At 44.2% G+C, this 22,731-nt stretch overlaps 6 protein-coding genes across 6 annotated transcripts; 4 read left to right on the forward strand and 2 right to left on the reverse strand.

The window, feature by feature from the left end:
• Positions 1-1,547: 1,547 nt before the first annotated feature.
• Positions 1,548-2,487, forward strand: LOC132940226 (histone H2B-like). Its single transcript, XM_061007700.1, has one exon. It carries the CDS (start codon positions 1,639-1,641, stop codon positions 2,017-2,019), a length of 381 nt encoding a protein of 126 aa, XP_060863683.1. The 5' UTR covers positions 1,548-1,638; the 3' UTR covers positions 2,020-2,487.
• A 2,047-nt stretch (positions 2,488-4,534) lies between these two features.
• Positions 4,535-5,240, reverse strand: LOC132940220 (histone H1A, sperm-like). The gene has a single exon (XM_061007695.1). It carries the CDS (start codon positions 5,187-5,189, stop codon positions 4,575-4,577), a length of 615 nt encoding a protein of 204 aa, XP_060863678.1. The 5' UTR covers positions 5,190-5,240; the 3' UTR covers positions 4,535-4,574.
• Positions 5,241-14,560: 9,320 nt separating this feature from the next.
• LOC132940227 (histone H2A-like) lies at positions 14,561-14,958 on the forward strand. Its single transcript, XM_061007701.1, has one exon. The coding sequence runs from the start codon at positions 14,561-14,563 to the stop codon at positions 14,936-14,938; it is 378 nt and encodes a 125-aa protein (XP_060863684.1). The 3' UTR covers positions 14,939-14,958.
• Positions 14,959-16,522: 1,564 nt separating this feature from the next.
• Positions 16,523-17,226, reverse strand: LOC132940221 (histone H3). Its single transcript, XM_061007696.1, has one exon. The coding sequence runs from the start codon at positions 17,189-17,191 to the stop codon at positions 16,781-16,783; it is 411 nt and encodes a 136-aa protein (XP_060863679.1). The 5' UTR covers positions 17,192-17,226; the 3' UTR covers positions 16,523-16,780.
• A 143-nt stretch (positions 17,227-17,369) lies between these two features.
• On the forward strand, positions 17,370-17,855 carry LOC132940230 (histone H4). Its single transcript, XM_061007705.1, has one exon. The coding sequence runs from the start codon at positions 17,498-17,500 to the stop codon at positions 17,807-17,809; it is 312 nt and encodes a 103-aa protein (XP_060863688.1). The 5' UTR covers positions 17,370-17,497; the 3' UTR covers positions 17,810-17,855.
• Positions 17,856-21,750: 3,895 nt separating this feature from the next.
• On the forward strand, positions 21,751-22,456 carry LOC132940219 (histone H1A, sperm-like). The gene has a single exon (XM_061007694.1). The coding sequence runs from the start codon at positions 21,802-21,804 to the stop codon at positions 22,414-22,416; it is 615 nt and encodes a 204-aa protein (XP_060863677.1). The 5' UTR covers positions 21,751-21,801; the 3' UTR covers positions 22,417-22,456.
• Positions 22,457-22,731: the final 275 nt, after the last annotated feature.

Raw genomic sequence — 22,731 nt, forward strand, 5'->3', positions numbered from 1 at the left:
AAACAAACCCCGGCCCCGACTTACCAGACGTAACCGCTCACTCCCAGTACCTACAAGGCCTTGACATCACCCGATCTAACCTCTTTACCACTCCCGGCCAGATACAAGACATAATTCGCAACCTTCGCAAAAAGAAAGCCCCAGGTGACGACCTCATCACCAACACGGCTCTTAAATTCCTACCGAACAACGTTATACTGTCCCTTACTCGGATCATCAACAGCGCCTTCAGAATCTGCTACTTTCCCCTTGCCTGGAAAAAAGCAGTCATCATCTCCATTCCCAAACCTGGCAAAGACCATAAACAACCCGAAAACTATAGACCAATCGCCCTCCTCTCCTCCCTGTCCAAAATTTACGAACGACTCATCCTCACCCACCTACAAGACAAACTCAAAAACAAAATCCGTCCCGAACAGTTCGCCTTCAGACCCGAACACTCGACCACACTACAACTGACCAAACTCACCCACCAACTGAGCGAAAACTTTAACAACGACTTAAACACTGCTTCCGTCTTCCTCGACGTGGAGAAAGCCTTCGACCGCGTCTGGCACGAAGGCCTACTCTACAAACTCTCCAAACTCAACATCTCGTTAGAAATCGTAAAAATCATCCAATCCTTTCTCACCGACCGTACTTTTACCACTAAAATCGAACATTCCTTCTCTACTACCAGACACGTACTCGCAGGAGTCCCTCAGGGCTCCTGTCTCTCACCGACGCTATACTTGACGTACATTAACGACATTCCAACGACTCCTAAAGCCAACCTCTCGCTCTTCGCTGACGACACGATGTTCTTTACTAGTAACAAAAACCCCAAACGTGCAACCATACAACTACAACACCAACTCAACCTCGCGTCCAACTGGTTCCACAGGTGGCGAATCAAAATAAACCCGACCAAAACAGTAGGAGTCCTCTTCGGGCGTTCTAATACAACCCACATTCCACCTCTAACCATCGATAACCAACCCGTTAACTGGTCAAAACAGGCCAAATACTTAGGCGTCACGATTGGACGTAAACTTACATTCAACCAACACATTCAAGACGTAACCAAAAAAGCTACCCGCGTCCGTGGTATGCTTTACCCCTTACTTAACCGTACCAGTCCCGTTCCGCTGAAAACAAAACTTAACATACTTAAACTCTACGTGACCCCTATACTTACATATGCTGGCTCTTCCTGGGCACCCTTTATCGGCCCCTCCCATTGGAGACGTATTGAATCCGTCCAAAACATCGGCATACGCACGATAACCGGTATGCCCACTATCGTTAGAAACTCGGCCCTTTTAAAATCAGCCAACTTCAAATCTATTCAAAATTCCATTTGCTCTCAATCAAAAACAATGTTCTACAAAAACTCTTTTTCCGAATACGATCATATCCGCCTCTTAGGTAAAACCCACTCCCCTCCAACCACCAAACGTTTACTCAAACCATACCCATTAAATTGGACTGACTAACATAACTGAACCTACCAATCAACCCCAAAATCCATCCACTAGTAGAGGCACAAGCCTGGAATAGTAAACGGCATAGCCACCCCTCCCAAAGCAAAGCAAAGTCAAATTATCACTCAGTACACAACGTTTCAGTCGTCAACAAGTCTATTTACAATTATTCGAAATGGCTCCAGGAGGAAAATCGGCGGGCAAAGCAATGAAGAAGTCGTCCGGCAAGGCACAAAAGAACATCGCCAAGTCCGACAAGAAGCGCAAGCCCAAGAGGAAAGAATCGTACGCAATCTACATCTACAAAGTGTTGAAACAAGTACATCCCGACACCGGAGTCTCGTCCAAAGCCATGAGCATCATGAACAGCTTCGTCAACGACCTGTTCGAGCGCATCGCCGCCGAATCCAGTCGTCTGGCCCACTACAACAAACGTTCGACCATTACCAGCCGGGAAATCCAAACTGCCGTCCGACTCTTGTTGCCCGGTGAATTGGCCAAGCACGCCGTCAGTGAAGGAACCAAGGCTGTGACCAAGTACACCAGCTCCAAATAAGTCTCCCGTTTTGTGAAATATCATTACTCAACTAAAACGGCCCTTTTCAGGGCCACCAATCGCTATAAAATTTCTGTTCTCTAACAACCATTATTTTTGAACTAAAACTATCGCATGTAGAATATTTTGAACATTTGCAGTGTGTACAGAGCGGGGAGCACTGCGTGATTATCGGGATAGTTAACGAAAAAAAATGCTGTCCGGTTACGTAAGAAATTTACTAAAACATCGAGTTCTTCTTTGATAGAATGATATAATATCGTGTGTATTATTATAAATGCGATGGATATTAATAGACGTTGTGCGGGTTTTACCGTCGAAAACACGAGATTTGGCAAAAACATGCTAAAAATAACCAATCGTATGGGCACGGCAAATTTCATTATTATGTGTTAACTGTCGGTCGATAAGTGGTAATGAAAAAATTAACGTTAATATATATTTGAGCGACTGTGAGTAATAGCTATACCTAACCAGACTGTAATGTCAACATGGGTCTTTCGGGTTTTTAATTAGGTACAATCGGTATCTTACGTAATTGAAGCCATATAAACACCGAGAATCCTGGATAATTATTGTTTATTTATCGACTATCAGTAATAAAAATATATTTATAACAATGTCAGTGTTTACTCGGTAAATGGCGTACCTATTCATCAAACTTCCCCAGAACGCGGGTCAAAAGTATCTATAAATAAACAGACGATAATCGGCTGCTAGTGTCGTGTATAATTATAATGTATGTTTTATACGTCGTGGTCTCGTGGATATTGTTACACTGTTGAATTATTCGATTCCCGACAGTTATCCAAATTAAATAATATAGTCTATCCAAATAACAAAAACGACCATCCGCCAAATTCTGGTTCAAGTGCCACGGTTGTACCAAAAGTACGACAACGGCATTGTAATATTTTTAACATTAAAAAAAGGGTTTTTTTTATTTTTTATTATAACATTATCATAATATCCCAGGTGGCAAGATGACATTTTATTTTATTTATGATAAAAAAATTATATTTTTATTTATATTTTCCACACATCTTACAATATTATTATTAAAATATTTTTACTCTTTTTGAGCTATTTATAGGTACAAGTAAATTTCGAATTTTATTAGATTTTTTTTTTAACCTCAAAACCTATAGATAATAGGTAGCTAAATAACACAAAATTACAACGTGCAAAATTTACAATTTCACAAAACGTATCATTGAAATATGTAGTAATATTTTACTGGTGACATATACATTGGTGACACTGATAAGGGCTCCAGAAAAATTGGTTGTTATTGAATAATAAACTCGAATGAAATTTTAAAATACATGACGTAGGTAATGCGTTGAGTTCTAAACAGCAGCTGAGCGTCGTCGAACGCTGATTCAACCGTATTTTTCAGCATAATTCATACGCAAATAGTCGGGTAAAAAAGAAATTCACGAAAAAAAATGGCGTCCGGTTATTCAAGGATTTTATCGGTCCCTATGATGTTTCTTGGAAAACATATAATAGTATACTATAAATACGATTTATATTCGTATCATTAATAGCCGCCGTGCAGCTATTACCGTCGATAACAAGGAATTTGGTAAAAACGTTCTAAAAATAACTCATCAATGAAAAACCTAAAGAAATACCGACACAAGCAATAATGTACCGACGTAATTAAAATGTTATTATTATTTAAATCGTTTATACGTCACCGAGTTAGCAAATCGTCCGTGTCGATAAATATTTAATTCAATTCAAGTCTAAAATGGTAAATTTGAGCACTAAAATAAAATTAAAACAAACTTACGCGTAAACACCGACTCTTCCGATGAAACGTAGAGCTGTGTCATATGTATCAAGGACAGACGTTCAGATGTCCGCCGCCGAAGAAACAGCTGCCTTCGTCCCGCTCCGAACTGAAACTTGAAAGTATCGAAATATTTGATGAAAATAACCCGAACGTAACGAAATGTGCGACTTAATTTAGTTATATTATTTACCGCTTAACGACTTGTCTTTCTATTCACGTCTCGGTTTATTTGAATTATTAGAACGTCAACACAATTGGCGATTGTCACAGGTGATATAAATATAACATTATAATTTGATAATAAATAATATTCATGTCGTTAATAGCCATTGTGCGGGTCACAAGGAATTTGGTAAAAACATTGTAAAAATAACTCATCAATGAAAAACCTATAGAAATACCGATACGGGCAATAGTATCTCGACGTAATTAAATGTTTATATTAGTCGGTTATAAATAACATTGAATTTGGGAATTCCTTAACAATTGTAACCGATGTTTTTATTTTAATTAATTGCAATATAATCCAAACCGCAACTGGGTGCGTCTCACCCGTCCATAGTCTGAAACGACCAAACGCGAACAGACTTTATAAAATATGTTTTTCTAAATCACGCGTCATACAATCGTAGAGCTTACAAAAATGTATGAAAAAATATAATAGTTGGTGAGAGAAGTGCGAGTCATAAAATTTGGTGGTCCTGAAAAGGACCGTTTTAAGGGAGGAAGATGGATAGTATTTAACACTACCGCACTACTTCTTTTTGGGAGCTGCGGTTTTCTTGATCGGAGTCTTCTTCGATTTGGGTTTGACGGCGGCCGGCTTTTTCGCTTTGGCTGGGGCCTTCTTTGGTGTAGTCGCCTTGGGTTTCGCCGCAGCGGTCTTTTTCGCTTTTTTGGCTGCTGGTTCACCCGCCGCGGGTTTCTTGGCGGCTACGAGCTTCTTCTTCTTCGGTGTTCCGGCGGCTTTGACTTTTTTGACGATGGATTTCTTCTTTTTGGCTACAACGGCCTTTTTCGGCTTGACCTCGGCGACGGGCAACTTGAAGTGTCCCGAAGCGCCGGTTCCCTTGGTCTGGACGACGGTACCGTTGGCGACGGCGGCTTTCAAAAACTTCCTGATGAAAGGCGCCAGCTTGGCGGGATCGACTTTGTAGTTGGCGGCCAAGTATTTCTTGATGGCCGGTAACGACGAACCTTTCTTCTCCTTGAGCTCCTTGATGGCCGACGTGACCATCACGGCGGTGGTCGGGTGCAACGCAACGGTCTTCTTGACTTTAGAAGCCGACAACTTCTTCTTGGCAGGAGACTTCTTCGCGGCCGGCGATGCGGCGACTGGAGCCGGAGTTGTAGCGACGGTGTCTGTCATGTTGATGATGAAATTGTTCAGGTATATATTTAAAACGATGGACAATCGACTGTTCACTGTGGCGATATCAAGTGTGCTTGCTTTGCTTTGCTTTGGGAGGGGTGGCTATGCCGTTTACTATTCCAGGCTTGTGCCTCTACTAGTGGATGGATTTTGGGGTTGATTGGTAGGTTCAGTTATGTTAGTCAGTCCAATTTAATGGGTATGGTTTGAGTAAACGTTTGGTGGTTGGAGGGGAGTGGGTTTTACCTAAGAGGCGGATATGATCGTATTCGGAAAAAGAGTTTTTGTAGAACATTGTTTTTGATTGAGAGCAAATGGAATTTTGAATAGATTTGAAGTTGGCTGATTTTAAAAGGGCCGAGTTTCTAACGATAGTGGGCATACCGGTTATCGTGCGTATGCCGATGTTTTGGACGGATTCAATACGTCTCCAATGGGAGGGGCCGATAAAGGGTGCCCAGGAAGAGCCAGCATATGTAAGTATAGGGGTCACGTAGAGTTTAAGTATGTTAAGTTTTGTTTTCAGCGGAACGGGACTGGTACGGTTAAGTAAGGGGTAAAGCATACCACGGACGCGGGTAGCTTTTTTGGTTACGTCTTGAATGTGTTGGTTGAATGTAAGTTTACGTCCAATCGTGACGCCTAAGTATTTGGCCTGTTTTGACCAGTTAACGGGTTGGTTATCGATGGTTAGAGGTGGAATGTGGGTTGTATTAGAACGCCCGAAGAGGACTCCTACTGTTTTGGTCGGGTTTATTTTGATTCGCCACCTGTGGAACCAGTTGGACGCGAGGTTGAGTTGGTGTTGTAGTTGTATGGTTGCACGTTTGGGGTTTTTGTTACTAGTAAAGAACATCGTGTCGTCAGCGAAGAGCGAGAGGTTGGCTTTAGGAGTCGTTGGAATGTCGTTAATGTACGTCAAGTATAGCGTCGGTGAGAGACAGGAGCCCTGAGGGACTCCTGCGAGTACGTGTCTGGTAGTAGAGAAGGAATGTTCGATTTTAGTGGTAAAAGTACGGTCGGTGAGAAAGGATTGGATGATTTTTACGATTTCTAACGAGATGTTGAGTTTGGAGAGTTTGTAGAGTAGGCCTTCGTGCCAGACGCGGTCGAAGGCTTTCTCCACGTCGAGGAAGACGGAAGCAGTGTTTAAGTCGTTGTTAAAGTTTTCGCTCAGTTGGTGGGTGAGTTTGGTCAGTTGTAGTGTGGTCGAGTGTTCGGGTCTGAAGGCGAACTGTTCGGGACGGATTTTGTTTTTGAGTTTGTCTTGTAGGTGGGTGAGGATGAGTCGTTCGTAAATTTTGGACAGGGAGGAGAGGAGGGCGATTGGTCTATAGTTTTCGGGTTGTTTATGGTCTTTGCCAGGTTTGGGAATGGAGATGATGACTGCTTTTTTCCAGGCAAGGGGAAAGTAGCAGATTCTGAAGGCGCTGTTGATGATCCGAGTAAGGGACAGTATAACGTTGTTCGGTAGGAATTTAAGAGCCGTGTTGGTGATGAGGTCGTCACCTGGGGCTTTCTTTTTGCGAAGGTTGCGAATTATGTCTTGTATCTGGCCGGGAGTGGTAAAGAGGTTAGATCGGGTGATGTCAAGGCCTTGTAGGTACTGGGAGTGAGCGGTTACGTCTGGTAAGTCGGGGCCGGGGTTTGTTTGAAATTGACGTTCGAGCGAGTCGGCTATCAGCTCTGCTCGTTCGTTGGCCGGAAAAACTAGGCCGTCGGGGCCGGTTAGTGGGTGAGATGCTGGACGTTTGTGTAAGAGACATTTGTTGAGTTTGTATATTGAACCGTCTTGGTGGTCTAGTGAGTTAAGAAAGATGTCCCATTGGTCAGTATTGTGCGTTGCGAGTAAGGTACGTATGAGAGATATTTTGGCGTTTAGTTGTCGTTTAATTGTCGGGTCGCGGTTTATTTGCCATTCACGGCGTATACGGTTTTTGTCTTGTATTTCCAGTTTAATGTAGTCTGGTACTACAGTGGACGGGTGTTTGCGTGTCGGTACGTATACGCTGGATTCAACCGCTTGTTGGATATGTTTTGTGAGGTTTTCGATTGCCAGGTCGATAGACTCGCGGTCGTTGGTCGGTTGAGTGGTTGAGTTCGGTAAGTTCGCGAGAGTTGTCGTGTATTTTTTCCAGTTAATAAACCGATTCGTAACCGGTGGAGAAGAAGAGATCGGAGTGCAGAGTGTATCTAGAAGAATGGGGTTGTGGTCGGAAGATAGTTCGTTGAGGTTAGTGATTTGGGTTTGATAGGGTAGTCGTACGAGGGCGATGTCGAGTATGTCAGGTCTGTATCGTGTGCATGTCGGGAAATGTGTGGGAGAAGAGGGAGCAGTTACAGAGTAGTCCGATTGTTGTGCGTGGTCAAAGAGGACACGGCCGGCAGCGTTAGTCGTGTGGCTATACCACAGCGGATGTTTGGCGTTGAAGTCGCCTGCCGAAATTTGCCATTCGGCACTCTTTGTCAAAAGGTCGAGGTCGTTTGTCGTTAGTAGGGTTCCGGGTGGTTTGTATACGGCTGAAATAAGTACTTCGTGGCCGTTGAGTTGTACGAGGATGGAAGAGGTTTGGATGGTTGTGTTTAGAGTAACTGGTTGGTGAACGATACGTCGGTTGACGAGAACGGCCGTGCCTCCGTGGGCGGGCGAGCCCCGCACGGGCGGCAGGTCGTTCCTGTACGTAAAAAAGTTAGGAATGTGAAGTCTGGCCGAGGGTTTTAGGTGGGTTTCGTTAAGTAGGATTATGTCGGTTTTCAGTTTTAGTGCTAAAGAGCGCAGTTCGTCAAGTTTGTGGTTAATGCCGTTTGAGTTCCAAAATAGAATTTTTAAGTTATCCATTTTGGGGGGATAGTATGTTTAAGAATGATTGTATTGCTGTTTGTATCAGGGTTTTGGGGTCCTGGTTGTTTACTATGGCTGTTAAGAGGTTGGTCAGGAGGTTTAAAATGAGGGACAGGTTAATTTGTGGGGCTTCGGGACTGGTCGGTTTTGGTGGTGGTGGTGGTGGTGGTGGGGGCGCTTGGCCGGTGGTGGCTGCAGCGTACGAGCGGGTTTGGGGTTTTATTGTAGTTGTTGGTGGGGGCAGGGGTGGTGTAAAAGATTGAGTTGTCGGTGGCAGGGTTTGGGGTTTGGTTGTTGGTGGTGCGATTTTGGGTTTTATCGTCAAGAGATGTGGGCATCCGCGGAAATTAGCCGTATGAGGCCCGCCGCAATTGCAGCATGTCGGGGTTTGGTCGGGAGTTTTTTGGCATTCAGATGCCAAGTGATTTCCTGCGCACTTGACGCATCTGGGTGGGTGGCCACAGTTACGGGAACCGTGTCCAAAACGTTGGCACGAAAAACATTGTGCCGGGCCGGAGGGTTTAAGGGCTTCTACCGAAATCGTAAGATAAAATAGGGAGTTGAGAAGGAAGATATCCTTGGCGTTCGGGGTTGCCGCAATGTGTACGAGGCACATGGGCATCGGTTTTTCGGGAGTACCGAAACGGCGGATGTATTTTGTTTGGAAGTTTAGGGTTTCTAGTTCGGATTTTAGATCGTCAGTGGTGATGTCGATCGGTATGCCCTTTAGAACGACCTTAAGGGAACGATCTTCAGGGAGGCTGAAGGTATGGAATTCAGTTTTGCTGTCAACTAGGACTTTCTGAATTTGTCGGAAGTGGGTGGGGTCGGTAGTTTGGACGGTTATTTGTCCATTGGATGTGGTTTTGGCTGTAATTGCCGATGGAGTGAAGTTCGGAAGTTTGTAAATGGTTGGTGCGATTTTTCGCCAGGACGCAGAGTTTAAGATTAAGGGGTGTGGCCTGATTTGCTTGGGTTTGGCTGATGTCGGGGTTTGTTGTTCGGATGTTTTGGCTGGTGGAGGTTCAGTAGTCGGGGCGGAGTGTTGGGCGGATTTGTTTGATTCGGTGTCGGAAGAGGAGCAGTTTGACGACATTGATATTGATGAGTCGGTCGACGGAGTTGGAGAGGGTGGGGAATCCCTCTGTGGACCTTTTAGGAAGGTGGACGGTGGGGATGGTGAGGCACGTGGACGTCCCTTCTTGGAACTCCCGGGTGTTTGCGCGGGGCCCTTCCGCTTGTTAGCTGTTTTGCCCATGGCAAGACCGTAACAAACTCAGGGTTTTAACACTGTAGCTCTGAAAAGAGCGATTTTCTGGTGGTGTGACGGGTGGGTTTTAGGGGGGTTTGGTTTGGTCAGGGATGGGATTCTGCGGCAATGAGAGGGCGCGGCCCCTCGACAGATAAACGGTGGGAGGTGGATACCCGTCGCTTTCGCGACGGCTTACCTTGGGCGCTAGTGCCCTGTCGGAGTAGCGGTGAAAACGGCTGTTTTGAGTTGAAGGTTCGTGGTGTGAACCGTGGGCGCTGGAGCCCTGTTGAAGCAGTAAGAACGGCTGTTTTGTGGTTGAAGGTTCGTGGTGTGAACCGTGGGCGCTGTTGCCCTGTTGAAGCGTTGAGAACGGCTGGCTGTAGAGTAGTTGGCAGAGGACGTCTTGCTCGGATGTGAACTGAACGTGAACTGATGAGTGATATGATTACCAAGTGTGTTGTGATAATTTGACATTACATCACTGGGTATATATTACCAAACCCAAGCGACATTCCGTTCGTTTATTGGTGTAAAAACCCACAGTGATGACGGTATAAATAGAATCGTCGATTAGTCCATAACAACGGAAAATGGAAATTTCTCCACGAGTACGTTTCACGATTATGTCGAACGAAAACCACAACGTTTGGTAATGAAAATCAACCGAACGGTGTGACGTAGTATCGTAGTGTTGTTATCTCTGTCCAATCACAGAATTGCTGTCCACAATTTTACTATATAAACGAAAATTTCAGGAAAATTATACATCATCAGTTCACGTTCAGTTCACATCCGAGCAAGACGTCCTCTGCCAACTACTCTACAGCCAGCCGTTTTCAACGCTTCAACAGGGCAACAGCGCCCACGGTTCACACCACGAACCTTCAACCACAAAACAGCCGTTCTTACTGCTTCAACAGGGCTCCAGCGCCCACGGTTCACACCACGAACCTTCAACTCAAAACAGCCGTTTTCACCGCTACTCCGACAGGGCACCAGCGCCCAAGGTAAGCCGTCGCGAAAGCGACGGGTATCCACCTCCCACCGTTTATCTGTCGAGGGGCCGCGCCCTCTCATTGCCGCAGAATCCCATCCCTGACCAAACCAAACCCCCCTAAAACCCCCCGTCACACCACCAGAAAATCGCTCTTTTCAGAGCTACAGTGTTAAAACCCTGAGTTTGTTACGGTCTTGCCATGGGCAAGACAGCTAACAAGCGGAAGGGCCCCGCGCAAACACCCGGGAGTTCCAAGAAGGGACGTCCACGTGCCTCGCCATCCCCACCGTCCACCTTCCTAAAAGGTCCACAGAGGGATTCCCCACCCTCTCCAACTCCGTCGACCGACTCATCAATATCAATGTCGTCAAACTGCTCCACTTCCGACACCGAGTCAAACAAATCCGCCCAACACTCCGCCCCGACTATGAAACCTCCACCAGCCAAAACATCCGAACAACAAACCCCGACATCAGCCAAACCCAAGCAAATCAGGCCACCCCCCTTAATCTTAAACTCTGCGTCCTGGCGAAAAATCGCACCAACCATTTACAAACTTCCGAACTTCACTCCATCGGCAATTACAGCCAAAACCACATCCAATGGACAAATAACCGTCCAAACTACCGACCCCACCCACTTCCGACAAATTCAGAAAGTCCTAGTTGACAGCAAAACTGAATTCCATACCTTCAGCCTCCCTGAAGATCGTTCCCTTAAGGTCGTTCTAAAGGGCATACCGATCGACATCACCACTGACGATCTAAAATCCGAACTAGAAACCCAAAACTTCCAAACAAAATACATCCGCCGTTTCGGTACTCCCGAAAAACCGATGCCCATGTGCCTCGTACACATTGCGGCAACCCCGAACGCCAAGGATATCTTCCTTCTCAACTCCCTATTTTATCTTACGATTTCGGTAGAAGCCCTTAAACCTTCCGGCCCGGCACAATGTTTTTCGTGCCAACGTTTTGGACACGGTTCCCGTAACTGTGGCCACCCACCCAGATGCGTCAAGTGCGCAGGAAATCACTTGGCATCTGAATGCCAAAAAACTCCCGACCAAACCCCGACATGCTGCAATTGCGGCGGGCCTCATACGGCTAATTTCCGCGGATGCCCACATCTCTTGACGATAAAACCCAAAATCGCACCACCAACAACCAAACCTCAATCCCTGCCGCCGACAACTCAATCTTTTACACCACCCCTGCCCCCACCAACAACTACAATAAAACCCCAAACCCGCTCGTACGCTGCAGCCACCACCGGCCAAGCGCCCCCACCACCACCACCACCAAAACCGACCAGTCCCGAAGCCCCACAAATTAACCTGTCCCTCATTTTAAACCTCCTGACCAACCTCTTAACAGCCATAGTAAACAACCAGGACCCCAAAACCCTGATACAAACAGCAATACAATCATTCTTAACCATACTATCCCCCCAAAATGGATAACTTAAAAATTCTATTTTGGAACTCAAACGGCATTAACCACAAACTTGACGAACTGCGCTCTTTAGCACTAAAACTGAAAACCGACATAATCCTACTTAACGAAACCCACCTAAAACCCTCGGCCAGACTTCACATTCCTAACTTTTTTACGTACAGGAACGACCTGCCGCCCGTGCGGGGCTCGCCCGCCCACGGAGGCACGGCCGTTCTCGTCAACCGACGTATCATTCACCAACCAGTTACCCTAAACACAACCATCCAAACCTCTTCCATCCTCGTACAACTCAACGGCCACGAAGTACTTATTTCAGCCGTATACAAACCACCCGGAACCCTACTAACGACAAACGACCTCGACCTTTTGACAAAGAGTGCCGAATGGCAAATTTCGGCAGGCGACTTCAACGCCAAACATCCGCTGTGGTATAGCCACACGACTAACGCTGCCGGCCGTGTCCTCTTTGACCACGCACAACAATCGGACTACTCTGTAACTGCTCCCTCTTCTCCCACACATTTCCCGACATGCACACGATACAGACCTGACATACTCGACATCGCCCTCGTACGACTACCCTATCAAACCCAAATCACTAACCTCAACGAACTATCTTCCGACCACAACCCCATTCTTCTAGATACACTCTGCACTCCGATCTCTTCTTCTCCACCGGTTACGAATCGGTTTATTAACTGGAAAAAATACACGACAACTCTCGCGAACTTACCGAACTCAACCACTCAACCGACCAACGACCGTGAGTCTATCGACCTGGCAATCGAAAACCTCACAAAACATATCCAACAAGCGGTTGAATCCAGCGTATACGTACCGACACGCAAACACCCGTCCACTGTAGTACCAGACTACATTAAACTGGAAATACAAGACAAAAACCGTATACGCCGCGAATGGCAAATAAACCGCGACCCGACAATTAAACGACAACTAAACGCCAAAATATCTCTCATACGTACCTTACTCGCAACGCACAATACTGACCAATGGGACATCTTTCTTAACTCACTAGACCACCAAGACGGTTCAATATACAAACTCAACAAATGTCTCTTACACAAACGTCCAGCATCTCACCCACTAACCGGCCCCGACGGCCTAGTTTTTCCGGCCAACGAACGAGCAGAGCTGATAGCCGACTCGCTCGAACGTCAATTTCAAACAAACCCCGGCCCCGACTTACCAGACGTAACCGCTCACTCCCAGTACCTACAAGGCCTTGACATCACCCGATCTAACCTCTTTACCACTCCCGGCCAGATACAAGACATAATTCGCAACCTTCGCAAAAAGAAAGCCCCAGGTGACGACCTCATCACCAACACGGCTCTTAAATTCCTACCGAACAACGTTATACTGTCCCTTACTCGGATCATCAACAGCGCCTTCAGAATCTGCTACTTTCCCCTTGCCTGGAAAAAAGCAGTCATCATCTCCATTCCCAAACCTGGCAAAGACCATAAACAACCCGAAAACTATAGACCAATCGCCCTCCTCTCCTCCCTGTCCAAAATTTACGAACGACTCATCCTCACCCACCTACAAGACAAACTCAAAAACAAAATCCGTCCCGAACAGTTCGCCTTCAGACCCGAACACTCGACCACACTACAACTGACCAAACTCACCCACCAACTGAGCGAAAACTTTAACAACGACTTAAACACTGCTTCCGTCTTCCTCGACGTGGAGAAAGCCTTCGACCGCGTCTGGCACGAAGGCCTACTCTACAAACTCTCCAAACTCAACATCTCGTTAGAAATCATAAAAATCATCCAATCCTTTCTCACCGACCGTACTTTTACCACTAAAATCGAACACTCCTTCTCTACTACCAGACACGTACTCGCAGGAGTCCCTCAGGGCTCCTGTCTCTCACCGACGCTATACCTGACGTACATTAACGACATTCCAACGACTCCTAAAGCCAACCTCTCACTCTTCGCTGACGACACGATGTTCTTTACTAGTAACAAAAACCCCAAACGTGCAACCATACAACTACAACACCAACTCAACCTCGCGTCCAACTGGTTCCACAGGTGGCGAATCAAAATAAACCCGACCAAAACAGTAGGAGTCCTCTTCGGGCGTTCTAATACAACCCACATTCCACCTCTAACCATCGATAACCAACCCGTTAACTGGTCAAAACAGGCCAAATACTTAGGCGTCACGATTGGACGTAAACTTACATTCAACCAACACATTCAAGACGTAACCAAAAAAGCTACCCGCGTCCGTGGTATGCTTTACCCCTTACTTAACCGTACCAGTCCCGTTCCGCTGAAAACAAAACTTAACATACTTAAACTCTACGTGACCCCTATACTTACATATGCTGGCTCTTCCTGGGCACCCTTTATCGGCCCCTCCCATTGGAGACGTATTGAATCCGTCCAAAACATCGGCATACGCACGATAACCGGTATGCCCACTATCGTTAGAAACTCGGTCCTTTTAAAATCAGCCAACTTCAAATCTATTCAAAATTCCATTTGCTCTCAATCAAAAACAATGTTCTACAAAAACTCTTTTTCCGAATACGATCATATCCGCCTCTTAGGTAAAACCCACTCCCCTCCAACCACCAAACGTTTACTCAAACCATACCCATTAAATTGGACTGACTAACATAACTGAACCTACCAATCAACCCCAAAATCCATCCACTAGTAGAGGCACAAGCCTGGAATAGTAAACGGCATAGCCGCCCCTCCCAAAGCAAAGCAAAGAAAAATTATACATCAGTCTCATCTAGTATCGAATCTGAACCATACCAAGCACTATAAAATCATGAGCGGACGCGGCAAAGCAGGAAAATCGAAGGGAGGCAAATCCAAGACCAGGTCGTCCCGCGCCGGACTCCAGTTCCCGGTCGGTCGTATCCATCGTCTGTTGAGAAAAGGAAACTACGCCGAACGTGTCGGAGCCGGAGCACCGGTATACCTGGCCGCCGTCATGGAGTACTTGGCAGCTGAAGTTTTGGAGTTGGCCGGTAACGCGGCCCGTGACAACAAGAAGTCTCGTATCATCCCCAGACATTTGCAATTGGCCATCAGGAACGACGAGGAGTTGAACAAATTGTTGTCCGGAGTGACCATCGCTCAAGGTGGTGTGTTGCCCAACATCCAAGCCGTGCTCTTGCCCAAGAAGACCGAGAAGAAGGCTTAACTTTCGATACCCCTTACCCAACAAACACAGTTAATAAAACGGCCCTTTTCAGGGCCACCAAAATCAAAACAAACGTCGGTCCGAAGTTTTTTCAGCAGATGCACTAGGCAGTGTAGGTAGTACTACACGTGTAGCTGTTGTTGCTTTCAGATTTTTGAGCGAATGCCTTGACATTTTTTAATCGAGACCGGGCGCGATCTTACATTAAATATACTTGGATAACGATTCTCAAGTGACTTAATTCCATTTCCTTCATATTTCGAGGAAGCCGTCACGTCTTGTGGCCTTTAACCTTAAAAATCGGATTAATAAAAAATGATCACATCGAATTATTAATAGGTACACTGTCAAAATAAGATGGCTCGTCGTCAAACGAATGTTTCTAATTAGACGCTAATTTTACTCAAATATGGCTACGCTGACCACTGGCGGCTTACAAAACAACGTTTTTATTAAAAAATTATATTTTTTATCCTTATAATTTTTTAAGTTTTTTACTCTTTTATACGACAACGTGGTGTTTTTTAATTTTATATTCCAAAGCAGAATATTTTTCTTAGTATTTCGATACATAGAAGTGGACAAACATTTCGCGGGGTAACCCCGTAACACTCCACTCCGCTCATCTAAACTTTAAATACTTATAACTCATCAACTACTCGTCCCAAATTCGGTTTTCATGTATCGAAACACCAAGAAAAATATTCTGCTTTGGAATATAAAATTAAAAAACACTATGTTGTCGTATAAAAAAGTAAAAATCTAAAAAAATTATAAGGATAAAAAATATTTAAAAATATAATTTTTTTAATAAAAACGTTGTTTTATAAGCGATTTGAAACGATGTAAAAAAAAAAAAAAAATTTACACTTTATGAAATATTGATTGTTGTTTGATAAAAGAATCGCCCGGTGTTAACTGTATAAGTAGAACAAAATATTTTGACGGTTTGATTGTGACATTAAAAATAATCTAGTTATGTTGTATAATTTGACAAGACGGTAATCAGATGATTAGCAATCAAACAATGAAATACAAAATGAATTCTAAAAATATTCTAATAGGTATCTGTTTTCGGTTATTTGGGAAATGACGACGCGATAAAGTATCGAGATTAGTACTTAACTGTATTGTAAATACCGTGATGCGGGTATTACCGTCGATAACAAGACATTTGGAAAAACATTCTAAAAATAACCCCTTTGTATGGTTAGGTTAGGTAACCTAACCTAACCGGGACAATTCCGTTATTATGTGTTGTTGTCTGTCGATCCGTGGTAATGAAAATATTAATATCAACACGTGAGCGACTGAATAAGTTATACCTAACCATATTATTATACCCGTCTACAATGTCAACATGGGTCTTTCGGAATTTTTAATTAGATACTATCGGTGTTTTACTTAATTGAAGCCATGTAAACACCGAGAATCCTGGACAATTATTGTTTATTGATCGATAATAAAAATGTCAATGTTTACATGGTAGTAAATGGCGTACACCTATTTATCAAACTTCGTGACAAGAGTATCTATAAATAAACAGACGGTAGTCCGCCGGCTGGTGGTGTCGTGTATTATAACGTATGTTTTAAACGTCGTGGTCTCGTGGATATTGTCACACCGTTGAATTATTCGATTCCTGATCTTATAATTTTGGCCTGGGTTGTTCATTTATTATTGTCCGGTTTTGTAAAATATGTATATAATAGAAATATACTGCCGCTAATGCAAAACTAACACAATCACTATTATACGTGCCCATCGCCAGAATACAAGTACGTATTGGTGGCCCTGAAAAGGGCCTTTTTAAGGTATGATAACTAATGACGATGATCAAAGTTAAGCACGTTCACCGCGGATACGACGGGCCAACTGGATGTCCTTTGGCATGATGGTGACACGCTTGGCGTGGATCGCGCAAAGATTGGTGTCTTCGAACAGACCTACCAAGTATGCCTCGCTAGCTTCTTGCAACGCCATGACCGCGGAGCTCTGGAAACGCAGGTCGGTCTTGAAGTCCTGGGCGATCTCGCGCACTAGACGTTGGAACGGCAATTTGCGGATCAAAAGTTCTGTGCTCTTCTGATAACGACGGATTTCACGGAGGGCAACGGTTCCCGGACGGTAACGATGTGGTTTTTTCACTCCTCCGGTGGCGGGTGCGCTCTTACGTGCGGCTTTGGTGGCCAACTGTTTCCTGGGCGCCTTTCCGCCGGTAGATTTACGAGCTGTCTGCTTGGTACGTGCCATTGCGCTGCTGGATTAGATTGTTCTGGATTGGTGTGCAAAACGTGGATGTCGGACGACTGATGTGGTTCGAACACACTGTCGACCGGTATATATACGTAAATGGGAACGGTATGCGTCGTCCTCATTGGACGATGTTTAACGTTTAGAATTTTAGCGGCGGGGGTGGGGGGATAACCGGTCATGGTTCCGATTGGTGGTTCGGTGTCGTGAGAAACGTTTAAAAGGGACTGCGACCTGAAGAAAAGTATCAGTCAACGTTCAGTTCACATCCGAGCAAGTTGTCCAACACTATTTCCAACATTCAAAATGACAGGACGAGGCAAAGGAGGAAAAGGTCTGGGAAAAGGAGGCGCGAAACGTCATCGTAAAGTGCTCCGTGATAACATCCAGGGAATCACCAAGCCCGCCATCCGTCGGTTGGCTCGCCGAGGCGGTGTTAAACGTATTTCCGGTTTGATCTACGAAGAGACCCGTGGAGTTCTGAAGGTATTCCTGGAAAACGTGATCCGTGACGCAGTCACGTACACCGAGCACGCCAAGAGGAAGACCGTCACCGCCATGGACGTCGTGTACGCTCTCAAACGACAAGGTCGTACTCTGTACGGTTTCGGAGGTTAAATACTTACTTCTGAAGTTTAAAAACATCTTAAAAAGGCCCTTTTCAGGGCCACCATATGATGATGCCATAATATGTCGTTTATAGTACCTTAGAATAAAGAAATATTCCGTTCAAGTTGGTGGTTATTCGTAGGCGTAAATGATAATTCCCAATTTGTTTAAGAAAACACGCGGAATAACGCTCCGAATATAATAGATTATATTCTATAATATTTTTTTTTCATGATTATAATTGAAATACTACCGTAAGTCAAAACATAGAAATAACGTTACGCTGATAACCGTAATCTTGTTATGATATTATTATATTGCGGGACTTCGAATTCAATATTACAAAAAAAGCTTTTTTGCGAATTCCAGTGGTGATTCACTATTTCACTACGTCATTCGTTTCGTGAACCTACCATGAATAAGCTATGAGGTTTTTGTTTAATGATTTATTTTTAGAATGTTATTTTTCGAATTTCATTATGTACATTATAATTGTTATATTACAAGAAACATCGGTTCCTATAATACGATAGATTAACCATGATGACATGTATAATAGTATAGGTGCTATAAACACGATAGATATTCATATTATTAATAGCCGTTGTGCGGGTATTACCGTCGATAACAAACAATTTGGTGAAAACATTCTAAAAATAACTCACCAATGAAAAACCTCAAAGAACGATATTGAGAATACTGGCAAAAAGGGTGTCCAAACACGTAGAAAATGTAAACTATTGTTGTAGGAACTAAAATTCAGAAAATTTGTTTCTATAGAAATACCGGGACGGGGAATAATAATAATATCTCGACGTAATTAAACGTCATTATAAGTTAAATCATTGATGCAGTTATAAATAAAATTTCATTTGGGAAATTCTTAATCCATGGTTTTATTTTAACTAATTACAACGAAACTTTGAATTAACTGAGGGCATTGCGTGAATTTTTTCATGTACTTTATCACTTGTAAGACGGACACAACAAATGCGTGTACGTGTACAGGCCACGACGTTGCGCAGGTGAACCGTAAACAATTCACGTTCATTTTTTGTTTTATTTTTTTAACTTTTCGTCTATCCAGATATAACGCGATGAGACTCCTGAACACCTATTTGCAGTTGTTAATATGACTACTTGTCTTGAGGTCGATCAGCACACATTTTAAGATTATTTATTTATTTTATTTGAATTTAAAATTTTGGAAAACATTAAATATTTAAACAAAATCGACAGGAGTTTAGGAAACGTTAACCTAACCTAACCTAACCTAACCTAACCTAACCTAACCTAACGTCAGGAGTTTAGGAACGAGAAAATGTGTTGTTATCGATCTCAAGTAAATATTTTAATGTATTCAAATCAGTTTTCAAACGTCTTATCACGCTATCAGGTCCATCGGTAGGTCGGGACAAAAAGTGCATACAAATGAACATAAATTGTTGGTAATCTGCATTGAGTTTCGACCGAAGTCCTCTGACAATGTGTCATTATAATTATTTATTCAACATGATTTCGGTTAAGTACGATGAAGACGAGATTTATTGATAAGGTCTGCCTCGTTAAAATTTCAGGTAGAAACGCCGGTGACGCCGTGCCGTAGCAGAGTCCTAAAACCGTCATATTCGAACAGCCGCTGTTCGTCGGGAAATCGGTCGATTGGAAATCTGCAAATTCTATGGTCTCGGGAAACTCGTGGAGAATTAATCCAAAATATTTTTGTAAATTTTCGTCTGGTTTCAGTCATACGGCAGACATTCAAATACGGTTTACGAAAACCCGGTCGGAAGTGTGGAAATAACGACTTGTGGTGGTTTCGTGGTACTGGGTGGCGATGCAATAATCATTGGCGATCGTTTAGAATTTAGTTAGCTTTCCAAAAAGTTCAAAGCCAGATTTTTACCACCATTTCCCGTTGAGATATTGTGAAAAACGATTGTACAACCGTAGCTCGGAGGACGACGCGAATCACACTGGTTTACTAGTTGGCACGGTGCACTGTATATATTTACACATTTTTTAACACACTTGGTATCCACTACATAAAACTTGAAATAACTGAAAAAAACCAATTACGCCGTCAATGGCAAAGAAACCGTGACCCGACTACCAAACGTCAACTTAACGCCAAAATCTCACTAATCAGAACTTTACTCGAAACTCACAAAACTGACCAGTGGGACATTTTTCTTAATTCTCTTGACCATCAGGACGGCTCTATATACAAACTAAACAAATGTCTCCTCCACAAACGTCCTGCATCCCACCCTCTCACCGGCCCCAACGGTCTAGTTTTTCCGGCCATCGATCGAGCCGAGCTGATAGCTGACTCTCTCGAACTCCAATTCCAACCAAACCCTGGTCCCGACCTTCCAGAAGTTTCTGCCCACTCCAACTTACTTCGAAACATAAGTATCACCAAATCTAATTTATTCACCACCCCTGGCACAATCCAAAAAATCATAAACAACCTCCGCAAAAAGAAAGCCCCTGGTGTCGATCTCATCACCAACACTGCTCTTAAATTTCTACCGAATAACATTCTACTTTCCCTAACACAAGTTATAATTTGCTCCCTCAGAATTTGCTACTTTCCACGTGCTTGGAAAAAAGCAGTAATAATTTCCATCCCTAAGCCGGGTAAAGATCACAAACTTCCCGAAAATTACCGACCTATCGCTCTACTCTCCTCAATATCAAAAATTTACGAACGAATCATCCTCTCTCACCTTCAAACCAATCTTCGAGACAAAATCCGCCCAGAACAATTTGCCTTCAGACCTGAACACTCTACCACTCTACAACTGACCAAACTTACTCACCAACTTAGTCAGAACTTTAACAAAAACGTTAACACCGCCTCCATTTTCCTTGACGTGGAAAAAGCCTTCGACCGGGTCTGGCACGTCGGCCTCCTCTACAAACTGTCCAAACTCAACATCTCGACTGAAATCGTTAAAATCATCGAATCCTTTCTCACTGACCGCACTTTTGTCACAAAAATCGAAGACTCATTCTCGTCCACCAGACACATACTCGCAGGCGTCCCTCAAGGATCCTGCCTTTCACCTACTCTCTACTTGACTTACATTAACGACATACCAACAACTCCTAAAGCTCACCTCTCACTATTCGCTGACGACACTATGTTCTTTACTTTCGACAAAAACCCGAAACGCGCAGCCATACAATTACAACACCAACTCAACCTAGCTACCACATGGTTTCATCGCTGGAAAATCAAAATAAACCCTACCAAAACAATAGGTATTCTTTTCGGACGTTCCAATACTACTCACATCCCACCACTACTACTCGACAACCATCCAGTGACTTGGTCCAATCATGCCAAATACCTCGGCGTTACAATAGGACGCAAACTCACCTTCGACAAACACGTTCAAGACATCACCAAAAAAGCCACTCGCGTCCGCGGAATTCTTTACCCCATTCTCAACCGTTCTAGCCCTGTCCCAAAATCTTCAAAGCTCAATATTCTAAAACTCTACGTCTCCAATTCTTTCATATGCTGGCCCCTCTTGGGCTCCTTTCATCGGTCCCTCACATTGGAGACGTATCGAATCTGTTCAAAACATCGGCATTCGCACGATAACGGGTTTACCCACTATCGTTAAAAATTCGGTCCTTCTAAAATCGACAAATTTCAAATCTATTCAAAACTCCATTCGTTCCCAAACCAAATCAATGTTCTACAAAAATTCTTTCTCCAATCATACTTACATCCGACTTCTAGGTAAAACACACCCTCCCCCAAATACTAAACGTAAATTGAAACCCTACCCACTCTCTTGGGCAGACCAATAAATCTAACCATTTCTTCTTAATTTCCATCCACTAGTAGAGGCATAAGCCTGGAATAGTAAACGGCATAGCCATCCCTTCAAAGCAAAGCAAAGCAAAGCACACTTGGTATCGCCACAGTGAACAGTCGATTGTCCATCGTTTTAAATATATACCTGAACAATTTCATCATCAACATGACAGACACCGTCGCTACAACTCCGGCTCCAGTCGCCGCATCGCCGGCCGCGAAGAAGTCTCCTGCCAAGAAGAAGTTGTCGGCTTCTAAAGTCAAGAAGACCGTTGCGTTGCACCCGACCACCGCCGTGATGGTCACGTCGGCCATCAAGGAGCTCAAGGAGAAGAAAGGTTCGTCGTTACCGGCCATCAAGAAATACTTGGCCGCCAACTACAAAGTCGATCCCGCCAAGCTGGCGCCTTTCATCAGGAAGTTTTTGAAAGCCGCCGTCGCCAACGGTACCGTCGTCCAGACCAAGGGAACCGGCGCTTCGGGACACTTCAAGTTGCCCGTCGCCGAGGTCAAGCCGAAAAAGGCCGTTGTAGCCAAAAAGAAGAAATCCATCGTCAAAAAAGTCAAAGCCGCCGGAACACCGAAGAAGAAGAAGCTCGTAGCCGCCAAGAAACCCGCGGCGGGTGAACCAGCAGCCAAAAAAGCGAAAAAGACCGCTGCGGCGAAACCCAAGGCGACTACACCAAAGAAGGCCCCAGCCAAAGCGAAAAAGCCGGCCGCCGTCAAACCCAAATCGAAGAAGACTCCGATCAAGAAAACCGCAGCTCCCAAAAAGAAGTAGTGCGGTAGTGTTAAATACTATCCATCTTCCTCCCTTAAAACGGTCCTTTTCAGGACCACCAAATTTTATGACTCGCACTTCTCTCACCAACTATTATATTTTTTCATACATTTTTGTAAGCTCTACGATTGTATGACGCGTGATTTAGAAAAACATATTTTATAAAGTCTGTTCGCGTTTGGTCGTTTCAGACTATGGACGGGTGAGACGCACCCAGTTGCGGTTTGGATTATATTGCAATTAATTAAAATAAAAACATCGGTTACAATTGTTAAGGAATTCCCAAATTCAATGTTATTTATAACCGACTAATAT

Source organism: Metopolophium dirhodum, chromosome 3 (assembly GCF_019925205.1).
Source record: "Metopolophium dirhodum isolate CAU chromosome 3, ASM1992520v1, whole genome shotgun sequence".
NCBI classification, from domain to species: domain Eukaryota; kingdom Metazoa; phylum Arthropoda; class Insecta; order Hemiptera; family Aphididae; genus Metopolophium; species Metopolophium dirhodum.

Excerpts from the sequence above, each read along its gene's own strand:
- LOC132940219 (XM_061007694.1), top strand. The coding sequence starts at position 21,802 with ATGACAGACACCGTCGCTACAACTCCGGCTCCAGTCGCCGCATCGCCG.
- LOC132940226 (XM_061007700.1), top strand. The coding sequence starts at position 1,639 with ATGGCTCCAGGAGGAAAATCGGCGGGCAAAGCAATGAAGAAGTCGTCC.
- LOC132940220 (XM_061007695.1), bottom strand. The coding sequence starts at position 5,189 with ATGACAGACACCGTCGCTACAACTCCGGCTCCAGTCGCCGCATCGCCG.
- LOC132940221 (XM_061007696.1), bottom strand. The coding sequence starts at position 17,191 with ATGGCACGTACCAAGCAGACAGCTCGTAAATCTACCGGCGGAAAGGCG.
- LOC132940227 (XM_061007701.1), top strand. The coding sequence starts at position 14,561 with ATGAGCGGACGCGGCAAAGCAGGAAAATCGAAGGGAGGCAAATCCAAG.
- LOC132940230 (XM_061007705.1), top strand. The coding sequence starts at position 17,498 with ATGACAGGACGAGGCAAAGGAGGAAAAGGTCTGGGAAAAGGAGGCGCG.